Below are 14,792 nucleotides of genomic sequence, written 5' to 3' on the forward strand. Positions count from 1 at the left end.
AAGTCTGAAGCAAGAGTGTGAGCATAATGGATGGGGAGCGGAGGTACATACCGGCGAGGTTGGGTGCAGGGGGTTTGCGGGTGTCTCTGTAAGAAGGTGGATCCGAGCAATGGGGTTCAGAAGAAGAGAAGGGGAGAAGTGGGGGAGGAGAATGTGTGGGGCTGCCGAGACGGGCTCGGCTTGGGTTATTCAGAAGGCATCGTAGTGCTTTCTGGACAATCCAGATCACTTTTAGGTGTCAACGGGGTAGACCAAAAGCTTCAGTCTCTGTATTTCGATTGTTCAGCTGAACTACGTTGGCTCCACTCACCAATACATAGACTGAAGAGCTTGGAGGCCCGGTACATACAGTCAACATATTTGTAAGTGAACTAACGTTTTATACGTCGCAATTTAAAACTTTTTTAAAAGCGAAATTTACAGTTTCATGGTTTCCATTATCAGGGAAATATAAGTAATTGCGTACCTTGAACCGGAGTTATTGATAAAAATCCTCTGAATGATCGAGAAATCTTTCATCTAAGATATTTTCACTTGAGCTGACGGTTTTTCTTGCAAGTTGCCATCTTGAATGACGTCATTATCGTTATTAACTGTTTAATGTCTCGATATATCACATGTCGTCTACTACCTGTGATTGTAGCGGTTTACAATGTAGCTCGCATGTGGAGCAGATCGCATAATAATTTATATCAAAAGCAATATCGATATCACATTCGTAAATTATCGATGCACTCTCCATTCGTTTGTAATTTTGGCTGCTATTTTGGGAGTGATTCTGGTGTCCAAGTCGCAAGAAAACATTGGTAAAGTACCATTTTCATACCTTTTGATATATTTCTTTGACATTTATTCATTGATTATAAATTATAAATTGATATCTTGTATTTGATAAATCCTTAGAGTGTAAATTCGATGTAAGAAAGCACATCAAAATCTTGACAGTTAATCGACAAAAGGGAGGATGTGATAACACATGCGAGCTCACACTACCGTCGGTGAATGGAGATAGTAAACGTCAGAAATTGTTAAATAAATCCCCAGAAACGACGGTTATTCCTGTCTTATCAACGGGGGTGCTGTCTAGTCTTGAGGACTCCATGATGATGTCTTTTAAAACAAATTTGACATATACTTCTCCATCATTTTTTAAAACCTTCTTATGCATTAGGCGTAGGAAGCTGTAGAGAATAATAAAATCCTGCCAATTTTCGTGATTTTTAATAAAAAAGATGGATTTCCTGGGGAAATCCATCTGTATTTACAAGATTCTCTTATGCATGTTTGTATGGGAAGGGATTCAAGACTCCATGATGGAGAAGTATATGTCAAATTTGTTTTAAAAGACATCATCATGGAGTCCTCAAGACTAGGTGCTGTCCAGGGTATTCCAGCGTAGCACTGGCCAGCAAGGTGGAGGTGTACAGCACTCAAAATAATGGCCGAAACACCTGTGATCCCTAGTGTGCTGCTGATGACCCATTGACATCTGCAGAATTTAAGATCTTTCTCATTTGTAAAATGTTATTTTCTACTAAAACATGTAACAAGGCAAAACTTCCGGCATAATCGTGATATAGTCCCCAAATCCAAAAATGGGGATTATTAGAATCACACCTACCAGAACGCATGAAAATCACTTCCTTTCTCCAGAACACAGTCCCCAACTCTCCCACAGCTCGAGAACTTGCGAAATGATAACACACACAAATGAAACACACACTTGGATTCTCTCCCTATTATATACTCGTGATACAGTCCCCACTCTACGGGAAATCAAGTTCACTTTGCACGCAGTGGGGATAGCTCCAACAGTATATATACTCGTGATACCGTCCCCTCACAACATAAAATCGTGCTCGTTCGACAAGGGGATGGGGACAGTTTCCCAGTGCAACGTGACAAGGAAGACTCATTCAAAACCTTCGGGAATTATTATTATTATTGTCATTATCATATTATATTATCATTATTATCATTTTATCATTATATTATTATTGTTATTTAATCATAATTATAATTATTATTGTTATTATCATTATTAATATTATTGTTATTTAATCATAATTATCATTATTATTATTGCTATTATCATTATTATTATTATCATTATTAATATCATTATTATTATTACTATCATCATCATATATCATTATTTTTTTATTATTTTTGTTGTTATTATTATTATAATGATAATGATAATATCATAAATTATTATATTATCATTATTATTATTATTCTTTATCATTGAAAATGTGCCCCTTCCATCCATTCTGTTCCTTGTATTTCATTTAATTCCTTCAAATGAAATCACTGTAGACTCATAATAACGTTTGGTTATTAATTATTATCATAATTATTATCATCATTGGCATCATTTTCATTTTTGTTGTTGTTATTATTGAAAGAGTCACCCCAAAACATTAAAGTAATCAATACAAATATGTGACGGAAATGAAAATAAAGTAATGATAACAACAATAGTATAATGATGGGGATGATGATAATAAAGATTAATAACAATAATGATGTTGATAATACTTATGATAAAGGTTAATATAATGTTAATAATAGAGAATAATAACAATAATAATAATTATTGTAAAATAATAAATAAAAGATAAATAATGTTAACAAAAAATAAGGATAACAATATTAGGTAAATAATAAATAAATACCATAAAAAATAATGACAATAATGATGATAATAATTACGATAATACCCAAAAGTTATGAATGAGTCTATACAGTGATTTCATTTGAAGGAATTAAATGAAATACAAGGAACGGACTGGATTGAAGGGGCACATTTCCAATGATAAAGAATAATAATGATAATAATAATATAATAATTTATTATACTATTATCACTGTTATGATGATAATAATAACAACAACAATAAAGAATAATATTTATTATGATAGTAATAATGATAAAATAAATAATAATAATAATGATAATTATGATTAAATAACAATAATAATAATTATGATAAAATAATAATAATGATAAAATGATAATATAATATGATGATGACAATAATAATAATAATAATTCCCGAAGGTTTTGAATGAGTCTTCCTTGTCACGTTGCACTGGGAAACTGTCCCCATCCCCTTGTCGAACGAGCACGATTTTATGTTGTGAGGGGACGGTATCACGAGTATATATACTGTTGGAGCTATATAAGCTGAAAACTCCTACCAGTCAACGGTGCTAGGCTGGAGTCAACAAAGCTGCACTGATCTGAGCTATATTATCTGTGGATATATATGAATTTGGAATATACGAATCTTAGTTCAGCAAAAGAGAAAGTCGTCTGAGAAGCTTATGAACCAACTCTTTCGATTCGGACAGCGGATTGGTAAGCCTGTCAGCGAAATTCAAAAGCACATTTACAGTAAACTAACCAGCATACTAACAAAACCCAATGTTAACGGTACTTCTAATAATATTCAAACTATCCAAACAGAGGTAATGGAAACGGAAGAGACAGATATTTCTTCTGGAGAAGAAGTGTATTACCAAGCCGCAATTGGTAAGGTAACGAATACCCCGAGCAGTAATAGAAAACAAGGTATATTCCAATCTCATCTCAATAAAACAAATGATAGAGAGAGTTCTACAGAAGTTGAGAGTGAAATGGAGTGGCGAAAAGTGGAGAGAAAAAAGAGAAAGGCAAGTACAAGAACTATAAATGAAGATGACAAAAGAGTTAGGAAAGGAAGTTTCGAAAACAAAGAAGGGTCGTGTTCAAATCGTAAAAAAGGTAAGGAACAGAATATCAGAAATGAGAAAAAATCTATGATAGTAGAAATAAGAGATGTTGGTGAGAAATCATGCATAAGCAAAATAAGCCCAGCAAGACTCATTAAAGAAATTACCTCGAAGTATGGAGAGGTGAGTAAAATTACAAAAGAAAAGGGAAGCCTGAAAGTTACTTGTATTGATGAAACACAGATGAAAAAGATTTTAGAAATGACTGAACTAATTCACACCCCTGTAAAGGTTGCACAATATCTGCCCATAACTCAAATCCGCGGTGTTATTCATAAAGTAGATACCCTAATCACGGAGGAAGAACTAAATGAGCTCCTGAAAGAACAAGGTGTGACGTATGTAAAGAGATTCAATAAAAGAATAAACGGTGAATTATCACTAACCCCTTCTGTTCTACTAGTATTCAAAGGGCCAAATCTTCCACATCATGTCTCCTTTCTATACCAAAAATATGTAGTTGATGAGTTTGTCCCTACTGTAACAAGATGCCACAAATGCCAGCAATTTGGGCACATCCAAAAGAATTGCAAGGGTCATTTAAGATGTGTAAGATGTGGTGAGGCCCACACTTTTGAAATGTGCCCCAATAAAGATCACCCAAAATGCTTGAGATGTAACCTTAATCATTCAGCGGCCTATCAAGGATGTACCTATTATAAGGAAGCAAAAAATATTCAACATGTCAGCTTGCAAAATAATTTAACTTATGCTCAAGCAACAAAAATATACCATCAAGAAAAAAGAGAAGAAAATCATTCAAAAGATCGTGATTCATCAAACAAGAATATAATCAAACCCCCCAAAAGAAAGAAAATCCCTGATCAACCGAATACTTCGGAAGCTGACGTAGAACAAATACCAATTACGGTAAAGAGGTCGACCATAAAAACGGCGACCATGTCCACACAAACAGAAACGGCGGAAAAGTCTGTTCAGACAGATGCGCAAGAATTTACTTCTAATCATAGGCCTAATGAAGCAGAAGAATCTGGGCCTGTAATTCCCGCATCCACAGAAAATGCTAGAGTCGACTTTTTGGCTTTCATCACTTTTATTGTAAATAACCTTGACAAAGAAACTTCACATTCAAACAGAATACGATTAGTGGTTGATGCAGCCAAGCGATGCTTAGACATCAACGAGGTGTCTCCAGAGATGATCCACGATCGTCTTCAGTAATAAAGACAGCTCAAAGACTATCAACGCTCGGACTTTCAATATTTTACAATGGAATGCCCAAAGCATGAATGCCCACGGTCCAGACTTTTACAAAGAGCTAATAGAAAGTGTAGAATTAAACTCACTCCCTGCCTTGATATGTTTACAAGAAACGTGGTTCACTGATTTCAATATATTAGCAATTCCAGATTTCATCCCAGTAATAAAAAATAGAGGCCAAGGAGGAAGAGGAGGAATTGCAATATATGTGCATAAAACAGTTACTTTCAAAGAAGTTAATTTCCCTCAAATCAAGGAATATCAAAGAATTGACATTTTCACTTATGACAAGGTCATTTCATTAATCAATTATTATAATCCCTGTCAAAAGATAGAATTGCGCGATTTAGAAGATTTGATTGAAAATTGTTCAAAAAACATAATAATTACAGGTGATTTCAATTCACACAACCCTCTGTGGGGTAGCATAAAGCGAGATAGTAATGGGACATTAGTTGAAAACTTTATAACAAAACATGATTTAGTAGTATTGAATGATGGGACACCTACAAGAATGGACATCCATACAGGGACAAGGTCTTGCCTAGACTTAACAATTGCTTCGAAGGAAATTGCCAGCAAACTAAAATGGAACGTGCTAGGAAATTTCGGGAGTGATCACAATGTCATCAAGTGCTCACTGCACGAAATAGAATATGTAGATCATAATATCAATCATCATGAAAAGAATTGGTCCTTCAAGCATGTAAACTGGGAAATATATCGGGAAAAAATGAAACATAAATTTAGTAAAATAAAGATATTACAATTTTCACACGATCTGAATATTCAAGATAAATACAATTTGATTTTGCAGATAATTAACGAAGTGGCAGAAGAAACCCTTCGCAAAGCAGGCCGAAATCGAAAAGCCAAAAACCCAGTTCCTTGGTGGACACTAGAATACCAAGAAGCAATTAAAGAAAGAAATAAATATAGAAATCGATTAAATAGACATTTTAGAAAGGAGAACTTGGAAATGTATAGGAAAAAGAAAGCATATGCCCAAAAAATAAAGAGACGAACACAAAAGGAATACTGGTTAAATTACTGTCAGTCTTTGAAGAGAACATCCAACTTAGGAAAAGTATGGGAAATGGTAAAAGGACTACAAAATGGTTCTGTCTCAAAACATATATTTCCCAATTTATTAACAGAAAACAATACACCAGTAGCTAATGCTCAAGAAAAGGCAGAATTGGTTGCTAAGGCTTTTAAAACGATAGACAATCGATTAGACAATGACGAGATTATTAGAAGAAATTCATTTGAAAATTTAATACAAAATACGATCAAAGAAAGCTGCTCCTCTGAATCACCTCTTGATGATGAATTTACATATGATGAATTAACAAGCGCTGTTAAAGAAATGAAAAATTCTGCAGCAGGAACAGATGGAATCAAATCAATTATGATACAACACCTACCGAAAATAGCTCTTCAGTTCATATTAGTTTTAGTAAACAATATTTGGAATTCCTCAATTCTACCCTCAGATTGGCATTATTCTACCCAGATCCCTGTACTTAAACCAGGTAAAGACCCAACAAACCCTTCTTCATATCGACCTATTTCCTTGACATCAACTTTCTCCAAACTGATGGAAAGAATGGTTAAAAATAGACTTGTATGGTTCATGGAGCGATGCAGTATCCTGACACCAACACAGGCAGGATTTAGAAAAAATAGAAGTTCTTTAGATCAGCTCCTTAGATTAGAAACGGACATACAGAAAGGATTAGCTAACAAGGAGTATGTCCTAGTTATTTTCATTGACCTTGAAAAGGCATACGACCTTTTATGGAGAAAGGGAATAGTATTTAAATGTCATCAAGCTGGTATAAAAGGAAAAATGTTACAGTGGATTAATTCATTTTTACAAGATCGATATTGCAAGGTAAAAATTAATGGCCAGTTATCTTCACAATTTGTTCTGGAAAATGGAACGCCCCAAGGTAGTGTTATTAGTCCAATTTTGTTCAATTTAATGTTGAATGATCTAAAACTGATAGAAAAATCTGTTAAAATCTCTATGTATGCCGATGATATTGCCGTATGGTGCTCAGGCAGAAATCTTGACTTTTTACAAAAGAAAATGCAGAAAGCTATAAAAGAAATTGAACAGTGGTGCTCAACCTGGAGTATGATTATTTCTCCTCAAAAGTCTGCTGTTATGATTTTTACCAATAGGCAGCATATAGAGGTAAATATTAAGGTTAAAGATAACTCTATACCACAATACAAAGAATATAAGTTTCTGGGTATTTGGTTTGATGTGAAACTCACCTGGAAAAAGCACATCGATTATATAAAACTCAGATGTTCAAAAAGAATCAATTTGTTACGGTGTATAGCAGGAACAAGTTGGGGAAATAATAAAACAATTCTTTATATAATATACAAAGGTCTTATTAGATCAATATTAGACTACGGATGTGAGTTATACGACTCGGCTAGCCTTTCGCTAAAACAAGAATTAGATTCAATCCAATATCAGTCACTGAAAATAATAACTGGTGCAATATATAACCCTGCCCTTGAAGCACTACAGGTAGAATGTGGTGAAAGACCTTTACAACTAAGAAGAGAACTGTCTGTTGACAAATACATGTTTTATCTTTTAGCAAACAGAGATAGTCATCATCCTACTTTAGAAATTATTGAACCTTCCTGGTATACTGATAAATTTACTTGGAAATCAGGTCGTGGACCCTTTGTAGTCAGAGCATGTAAGCCAAATGAAGAGATCCAAATTGAACAACTAAGCCAAAGAATATTACGAGAACCTTTTTGGTCATATGAAATACCTAGTATATCTTACTATATCCATAAGATTATCAATAAACAACGTAACTTAGTACAAGATATGAAAAACTGTGTCTCAGAAAGGATACATACAAGATGGAAAGGTTACTTAAATATCTACACTGATGGATCAAAACAAGAAGACAAGAGAACCGGCTCTGCTTTTTATATACCAGAACTGGATATTAAAAGATTCTATAGATTAAATTCTGTAAGTATAATGAGAGCCGAATTAACAGCAATAGTAATGGCACTTGATTGGCTAGGAGATAACAGAGGTATGTCCGTGGTAATTTTTACAGATTCGTTGTCTGCTCTTCAAGCACTTGAAAGCAATCGTATACAAAACAATCTTATTGTTGATATCTTGTATAAAATCAAAGTTTTACAATTATCAGATATTTATGTCAATTTTGAATGGATACTATCCCATTGTGGTATTCACGGGAACGATGTGGCAGACCTTTTAGCAAAAAAAGGAACATCAAAAGAACAAGTTGAATTAAACATTCCATATATCAAAGAGGAATGGAAAACCCACATGTCTTTGATTTATAAAGAAATATGGCAGGCTCAATGGGTATCCTCATCTAAAGGAAGACATTTATTTAGCATCCAAACAACGTGGCAGATACAATTAGTTATCAAGGTCTCATTCGGTTTGAAGAGACTATGATACACCGTTTAAGACTCGGAAAATGTAAATTGAATTATTATCTGTATGAATTTAATCAACATGAAAATGGTCTATGTTCCCATTGTCAGGTTCCTGAGACAATAGAACATTTTTTACTACAATGTAAGAAATATGAAAGAGAAAGAAGAATTATGCAAAGAAGCCTGAAATTAAACAAGCCAATATCAGATCTGGCAACATTATTGGGAAGAAATGCAGATTATAAAGTCATCCTGAATTACGTAAAAAAAACAAAGAGATTCGAATAAGAATATTCCACTGATCTCTCTCCATCTCTTTCTCTCTCTCTCTCATCCTTTTGTTCTGATGATTAGTGATAATTCTTAGACTACTAAAATTGAGCTTCGACCTAGCTTCTTATATAAGTTTGCATACTATGAAGTACAAAAACATTGTACATTTAATGGTGGTGGTATAACTAATCATAATTATATTGCACCTCGCTATATGACAGGTCAGACTAGTCTAACGCCGAGGACATTGATGCGGGAATTAAGCAACTAACTCGGAAACGACCTGGCGCAGATAATCTACCAGATTGAAGAGCGCCAACTTAACTCCAACACCAACCAACCAACCCACTGCGTGCAAAGTGAACTGTGTATCCCATAGCGCGGGGACTGTATCACGAGTATACTATACTGTTGAAACTGTCCCCACCGCCGTGAAAATCAAACTTGATTTCCCGCAGAGTGGGGACTGTATCACGAGTATATAATAGGGAGAGAACCAAAGTGTAAGTGTGTTTCATTTGTGTGTAGTGTGTTATCATTTCGCAAGTTCTCGAGCTGTGCGAATCTAATAATCCCCATTTTTGGATTTGGGGACTATATCACGATTATGCAAAACTTCCCAAAAGCAATTTTCCATTTCAAAACTTCATTGTGTCATTTGTGAAATGTTTTCAAGACAAGAGTTAATTAATGTCAAATCTAATACCGTAACTCACCTAAATACCAATTCATGTAGACTTCGATTCCTAGATGATAGTAGAGATTGGTGTCATGACATGTCCTTGGGTTTCTGGTGTGGTAGACTAAATAGTAAACTCTCTCATCTGCTGGAACTTCCGATGTTGATCATGTATCTGTTCGAAATGAGTATTGCGTCTCCGAAAAGGTGCAAACAAAAGGGAAATTGTATTTCTCCCTGAGGATAAAGCTGAGGATGTAGGATTGATCGGATAGCATAGGCGGATCCAGGGGGGGGGGGGCGAGGGCGAGAAAAAAAAAGAAGAAAGGAGGAAAAAGAGGAAAAATAAGGGGAGGGAGACGAGTGAATAATACAAGGTCAGGGAAGACTTGGAAAATGAATTTAAAATATAGGCCTATCACATGTCACTACATTAATTTTTTTGCTCGCGCTTCGCGCTCGCATTGTCCGTTTGATGAGATACATATCTTGCTCTATACGCTGATATGTCAAGAGCCTAAAATATCAAGTTTTAAAGTCAATATACAAAACATATTTCAGCTCGGACATTTAGCTTTTATTCTTTGTTTGATTTACAAATGAATTTTTAAAGTGCTCTGTAAAATGTCCGTTTTATGGTTTGAATATCATTTGCAGCTTTTTGCGCTGTGCGCTCGCATTATTTGATTTGCCAAGTAGGCCTACACATTGTCTATGTTAATTCCATTAAGTTTTAAATCCTCCTTTTTGACAGTTGATCAAAAATTTCGTCTCGCGATTTAGTGCGCTCGCATTAATAATTAAAAATATATCGACTCATAAATCCTAGCTATTAAAATATCCAGTTTTCAGGCCTCATATGTAAAAAAAAATTACTAACTCGTTAGGCTTATTACATTAATAAATATGATGATAAAATTTTCATGTATTTCTAATAGCTAAATTGTCCCTTTTCAGAATTAAAAAGAATATCGCCCAAGTTTCATATCGCGCGTAGGAAGATCGAGGAATAAGATATAGTCATCATTTTCATACGTGCTTTCTACATACACTTTACAATTTTCCTACACAGTGATTTAGTGCTTAAGTTCACCCTCTATACCGGAATATCAAATATTTTTTAATTGATATTCAGGATTAAAATGAAATGTGTTCAGAATGCCCAGATTCTAACTGTAAAATACACGCACACATATGTTTATTGAGATACGCAGCGTGATCTTCATATTATTCAACACGTGCTACAATTGTCCACTTTGTGCTCGCATTATTCAATTCAATTCAAATAAAACATTTATTTATTTTCTACCATTTCATCAAATATTTTTCTTTGTAAACGTAAGTTCATACATAAATCAATTTGTTATAAAAAACATAAATATGTACATGTAAATTAATGTAGGAAGATACCAAATTACCTATCCTTTTCATTATTTACAAAACATGAATAGCGTGTCCCATTTTTAGGTCTGAAATATCAATTTTTTCCGCTCACGCTTCGAGCTCACATCAATTGTTAAGATTTATACCTATACCGTTTATTAAAAAAAGTGCTTAGAATGTCAATTTTACAAACATTTCTCAGAATATTCAATTTTCAGGACAAAATACATGAATTACAAAAATTTTCAGCTCGCGCGCTATGCGCTCGTACTATTCATATAGTGCTTATGAGATTATTATATTTTTTATGTTGTTTTATAAGAATAAAGCTAAAATATTATTGTTAGGATATCAGCGTCCCCCCCCAAAAAAAAAAAAAAAAAAAAAAAATTCACGACCAAGAAAATTGGGAGAAAAGGAAATGGATAAGTGCGAGATATAGGCCTATAATTTTGCAAAGTGTTATGTAAAATTTTATCACAAACTTTGATTTTTGTAATAAAAATGTCAAAATTTTTGCTCGCTCAGAAATTCTTATTGATTTTACGCGATATGCCGTATCAAGCTCCTTCAAAGAAAGAAACAAAAATCAAATATGAGCGGCCGATAGGGGAAAATATGGGTAAAAGATCTTGCCCCCTCCCCTAGCTCCTATTGGCGGGAGCTAGATCCGCCCCTGGGATAGGATGTGATATAAGTTGGGGATAGAAGTGAAATAAAGCATGACTTTCTTAACATTATGTAACTTCCTGAATTCAAATGTTAATCTTAATTATTACGGATGTGTAACTATGAGTAGGCTATGAAATGAAATGTGTTATTACGATGAAGTTTGTACGGACTAAAGTAACATGAAAACGAGGGAAAGAGAAGGGAGGATGATCATTTACGTGCGTCTCATAAAAAAAGATTATATTGACATCTCTATGGTTTGTGAACATCACATTATTTTCTTTTGAGCCTAATCTTATGAATCCTGATTTTGGTTTCAAAACACACCCCGATAAATGAATATTTGAGTTATATGTATAGTTAAATGGCCTCGGTCACCACCCCGCCCCCTCAATGTCGAAACGGATGACACTTTTAAGTTATATTTATCATTGCATCATTATTTTCTAATATGAAAATATAAAGGAAATTAAAAGAAAATCTCAGAGCGATTATGACAGCTAGAGTCAACGTTAAAGTATTATAATGGCTGTAAAAAAGATGCACAATAATACGGGCGTAACAGGGCGGGGGGGGGGGGCAAGAGCCAAAAATTTCATGGTGGTATCATGGTTTGAACAGGCAAAATTTTTGAGGGGGCCATCAGATATGGCGTAACGGACAGAATTTATTTTTTTTAAAAGGTTGCGAGGAAGCAAAATTTTTGACATCTTTATTACAAAAATCAAATTTTGTGATAGATTTTGACATAATATTAAAAAATTGTAACATATTTAACCATTCTCTCTTTCCTTTCGTTGTTTTTTTAGTCTGTACGCCACCGTGAACAGGATTGTGTGCGAAAAAGAGGGGCACAGTATGGCACATGTGCCAAAAACCTGCTTAACATATAGTCCGGCAGCCCAGGAGGTTTATTCAACCGAAAGCCGGACAAGCAAATGACCCCATAGCTGGATGGCATAGACCCTGAAGTTTACAAAAATGCATTGCTGCCGGGTTCTATCCGTGGTCTTCCCTCCGAAATGACGTAATATATGACGTCACTACAAAATGGCCCTATTTCACCATTTTTTTGACATTCTACACATAGCATGAAGTCAAGGGGGAATATCTCAGCCAAATCATGCTTGTTTTGTATGAAACTTTCAAAATATATTGTTCAAATAGTGCACAAGAGATATGCAAAATTTCACGAACAGAAATTATTGTTTACATATGCAAATTACGTAATGAAATCTGCATATCATTAGTTTGGGAGATTTCTTGCTTCAAAAATTGTCGAAAATCGATTCAGATTTTTTTTTTCTTTTTTAGTGTACTTTATTTGATATATTTCCTCTCAAGCATAATATCATTCTCTTTATCTATATCTCTACTTTTAGAAAATATATGCCAGTAATTGGAAATGACATTATAGACTGTGATTTCAGCCCCCTTTTCAATATGATGCGCACATAGAAATCGTGCATTTTTGCCTATTTTTACCATATAGCTGAGGTGTTCGAACGATATGCCTACTGTATTGATGTTTCCTGCATTTTGCATGATATTAAATCTTCCAAACAATATATTTTCATCTTCATTATGTCTCTGCTGATAAATACATTATTTCAGCAAAGATTGATTGCCCACTGGGCAGTCTATAGGCTACGTTTTCAGCCTAGATTTCAACAACGAACCTTATACCATGTATGACTGCATCGTTGTAGTAGAGTCGGATAAGGGGGTTCCTGTGTACCATCATAATATATTCTTCACTCAACGTTTTTGTATTTGCCTGAAGTGTCTAGTTAATGAATCTTGATTTTCTCTTTGCAAAATCGTGTCCAACGGGGTTCAAAGTTGATATCTTTGGCGGCCTTCTTGGACCTATTTTAATGAAAAGTAATTATTTTCATATTTTATTGCACAGAGTGTGACAATGGGACAATCTTAAATGAATACGCATTTCACTATGATTTGGATAGTAGAAATCGGTTGAAATTGTTTTCTGAATATTCCGGTTAATATTTTTTGAAAAAAAAACCACAAGAATTTATCCAAAAAAAATTGAACCAAATTAATCATTTGCATTGACATCTATCTGTTTTATCTTGCATCGCCTTTGTTGATGTGCCTAACATGCAGAAATGCATGTAACGTGCTTAGCGATCGATATATTACTTGTATCATGTGTATGAGGGTAAAAGGCGTTTTCTACACAAAGCATTTTTTATAATAATGAAATCTCTTGAAAAAGATAGAGGATCGAGGCATAGCTCTGCATTTTCATTTTGCATGCAATTACTCTCGGGCACCTTAAAGCATAGTCCCACAAGAGACAGTAGAAGGTTACATACCACACCCTTACCGGTAGCTTGACTATTATGATATCGTGCTTTTCGAACCCCCAATGTGGCCAAATTTTGTTTTGGGTATGTATTTTTTTTTCCTTTAAATCACTTAGAGACAAAAGAGTAGGCGTTTCGACTTTTCTCTATCATCTACATATAAAGAAGTTAGGGCATAGCAAAGCCTACCCCTCAGGGGGCTACCAAAGTCAGCCAATCCTTTTTTTCGAATTTTGCCAATTCCTCGGAAAAATTCGTCATTTTGGAGAACCATTGAGGCAAAAGGTGTTTCTGCCTTGCAGTAAAGCCCTTGTTTTTGTTTTGTATGCACATAAAGATGACAAAGTATGATCTTCTTTATTAGTTACATATAAAGATGTGGTAGCACACTGAAGCCTTCCCCCTTCAGGGGCTGCCGAACTTTTCCAGTTTTTAAGTCTATTTTCCCTCTATATTGAAAAAAATTGCAGTGTTTGAGCCCCCATACAGGCAAAAGGGCATTTCTGCTATATAGTAAAGCTAGTTTTGATTTTGGAAACCACTTGGAAATAAAAGAATAGGCTTTTTTTTCTATCAGCTACATGTAAAAAGAGTGCTGGCATATCGACTTCTACCTTCTTCAGAGGCTCCAAGATTGGCAGATTTTCCCATATATTGGAAAAAATATGGAAAAGGGGTGGGTGACTTTGGGAACCCCCAGAGGGGATTGGCTTTGCTGTGCACCACTTATTAGCAGCAGATAGAAGAAAGACTACTCATTTAATTCAACGTAGTTTCAAAAGAATAAAACTGGCTTTACTACATAGCAGCAACACTATTTGCCTCAATGGGGGCTCGAAAATAGCATATTTTCCCATAAATAGGTAAAATATGGAAAAGGGGTGGGGGATTTCGGCGACCCCCTAAGGGGGGTATGCTCCAATATGCCAACACTTCTTTATATGTAGCAGATAGAAAAAATTCTACTCTTTCGTCTCCATATAGTTTTAAACCAA

At 34.7% G+C, this 14,792-nt stretch overlaps 1 protein-coding gene across 1 annotated transcript; it reads left to right on the top strand.

Annotated features, from left to right (window-relative positions):
- The first annotated feature begins 3,573 nt into the window (after positions 1-3,573).
- LOC135156859 (uncharacterized) lies at positions 3,574-4,959 on the top strand. The gene has a single exon (XM_064110600.1). The coding sequence runs from the start codon at positions 3,643-3,645 to the stop codon at positions 4,957-4,959; it is 1,317 nt and encodes a 438-aa protein (XP_063966670.1). The 5' UTR covers positions 3,574-3,642.
- Positions 4,960-14,792: the final 9,833 nt, after the last annotated feature.

Source organism: Lytechinus pictus, chromosome 15 (genome assembly GCF_037042905.1).
Source record: "Lytechinus pictus isolate F3 Inbred chromosome 15, Lp3.0, whole genome shotgun sequence".
NCBI classification, from domain to species: Eukaryota; Metazoa; Echinodermata; class Echinoidea; order Temnopleuroida; family Toxopneustidae; genus Lytechinus; species Lytechinus pictus.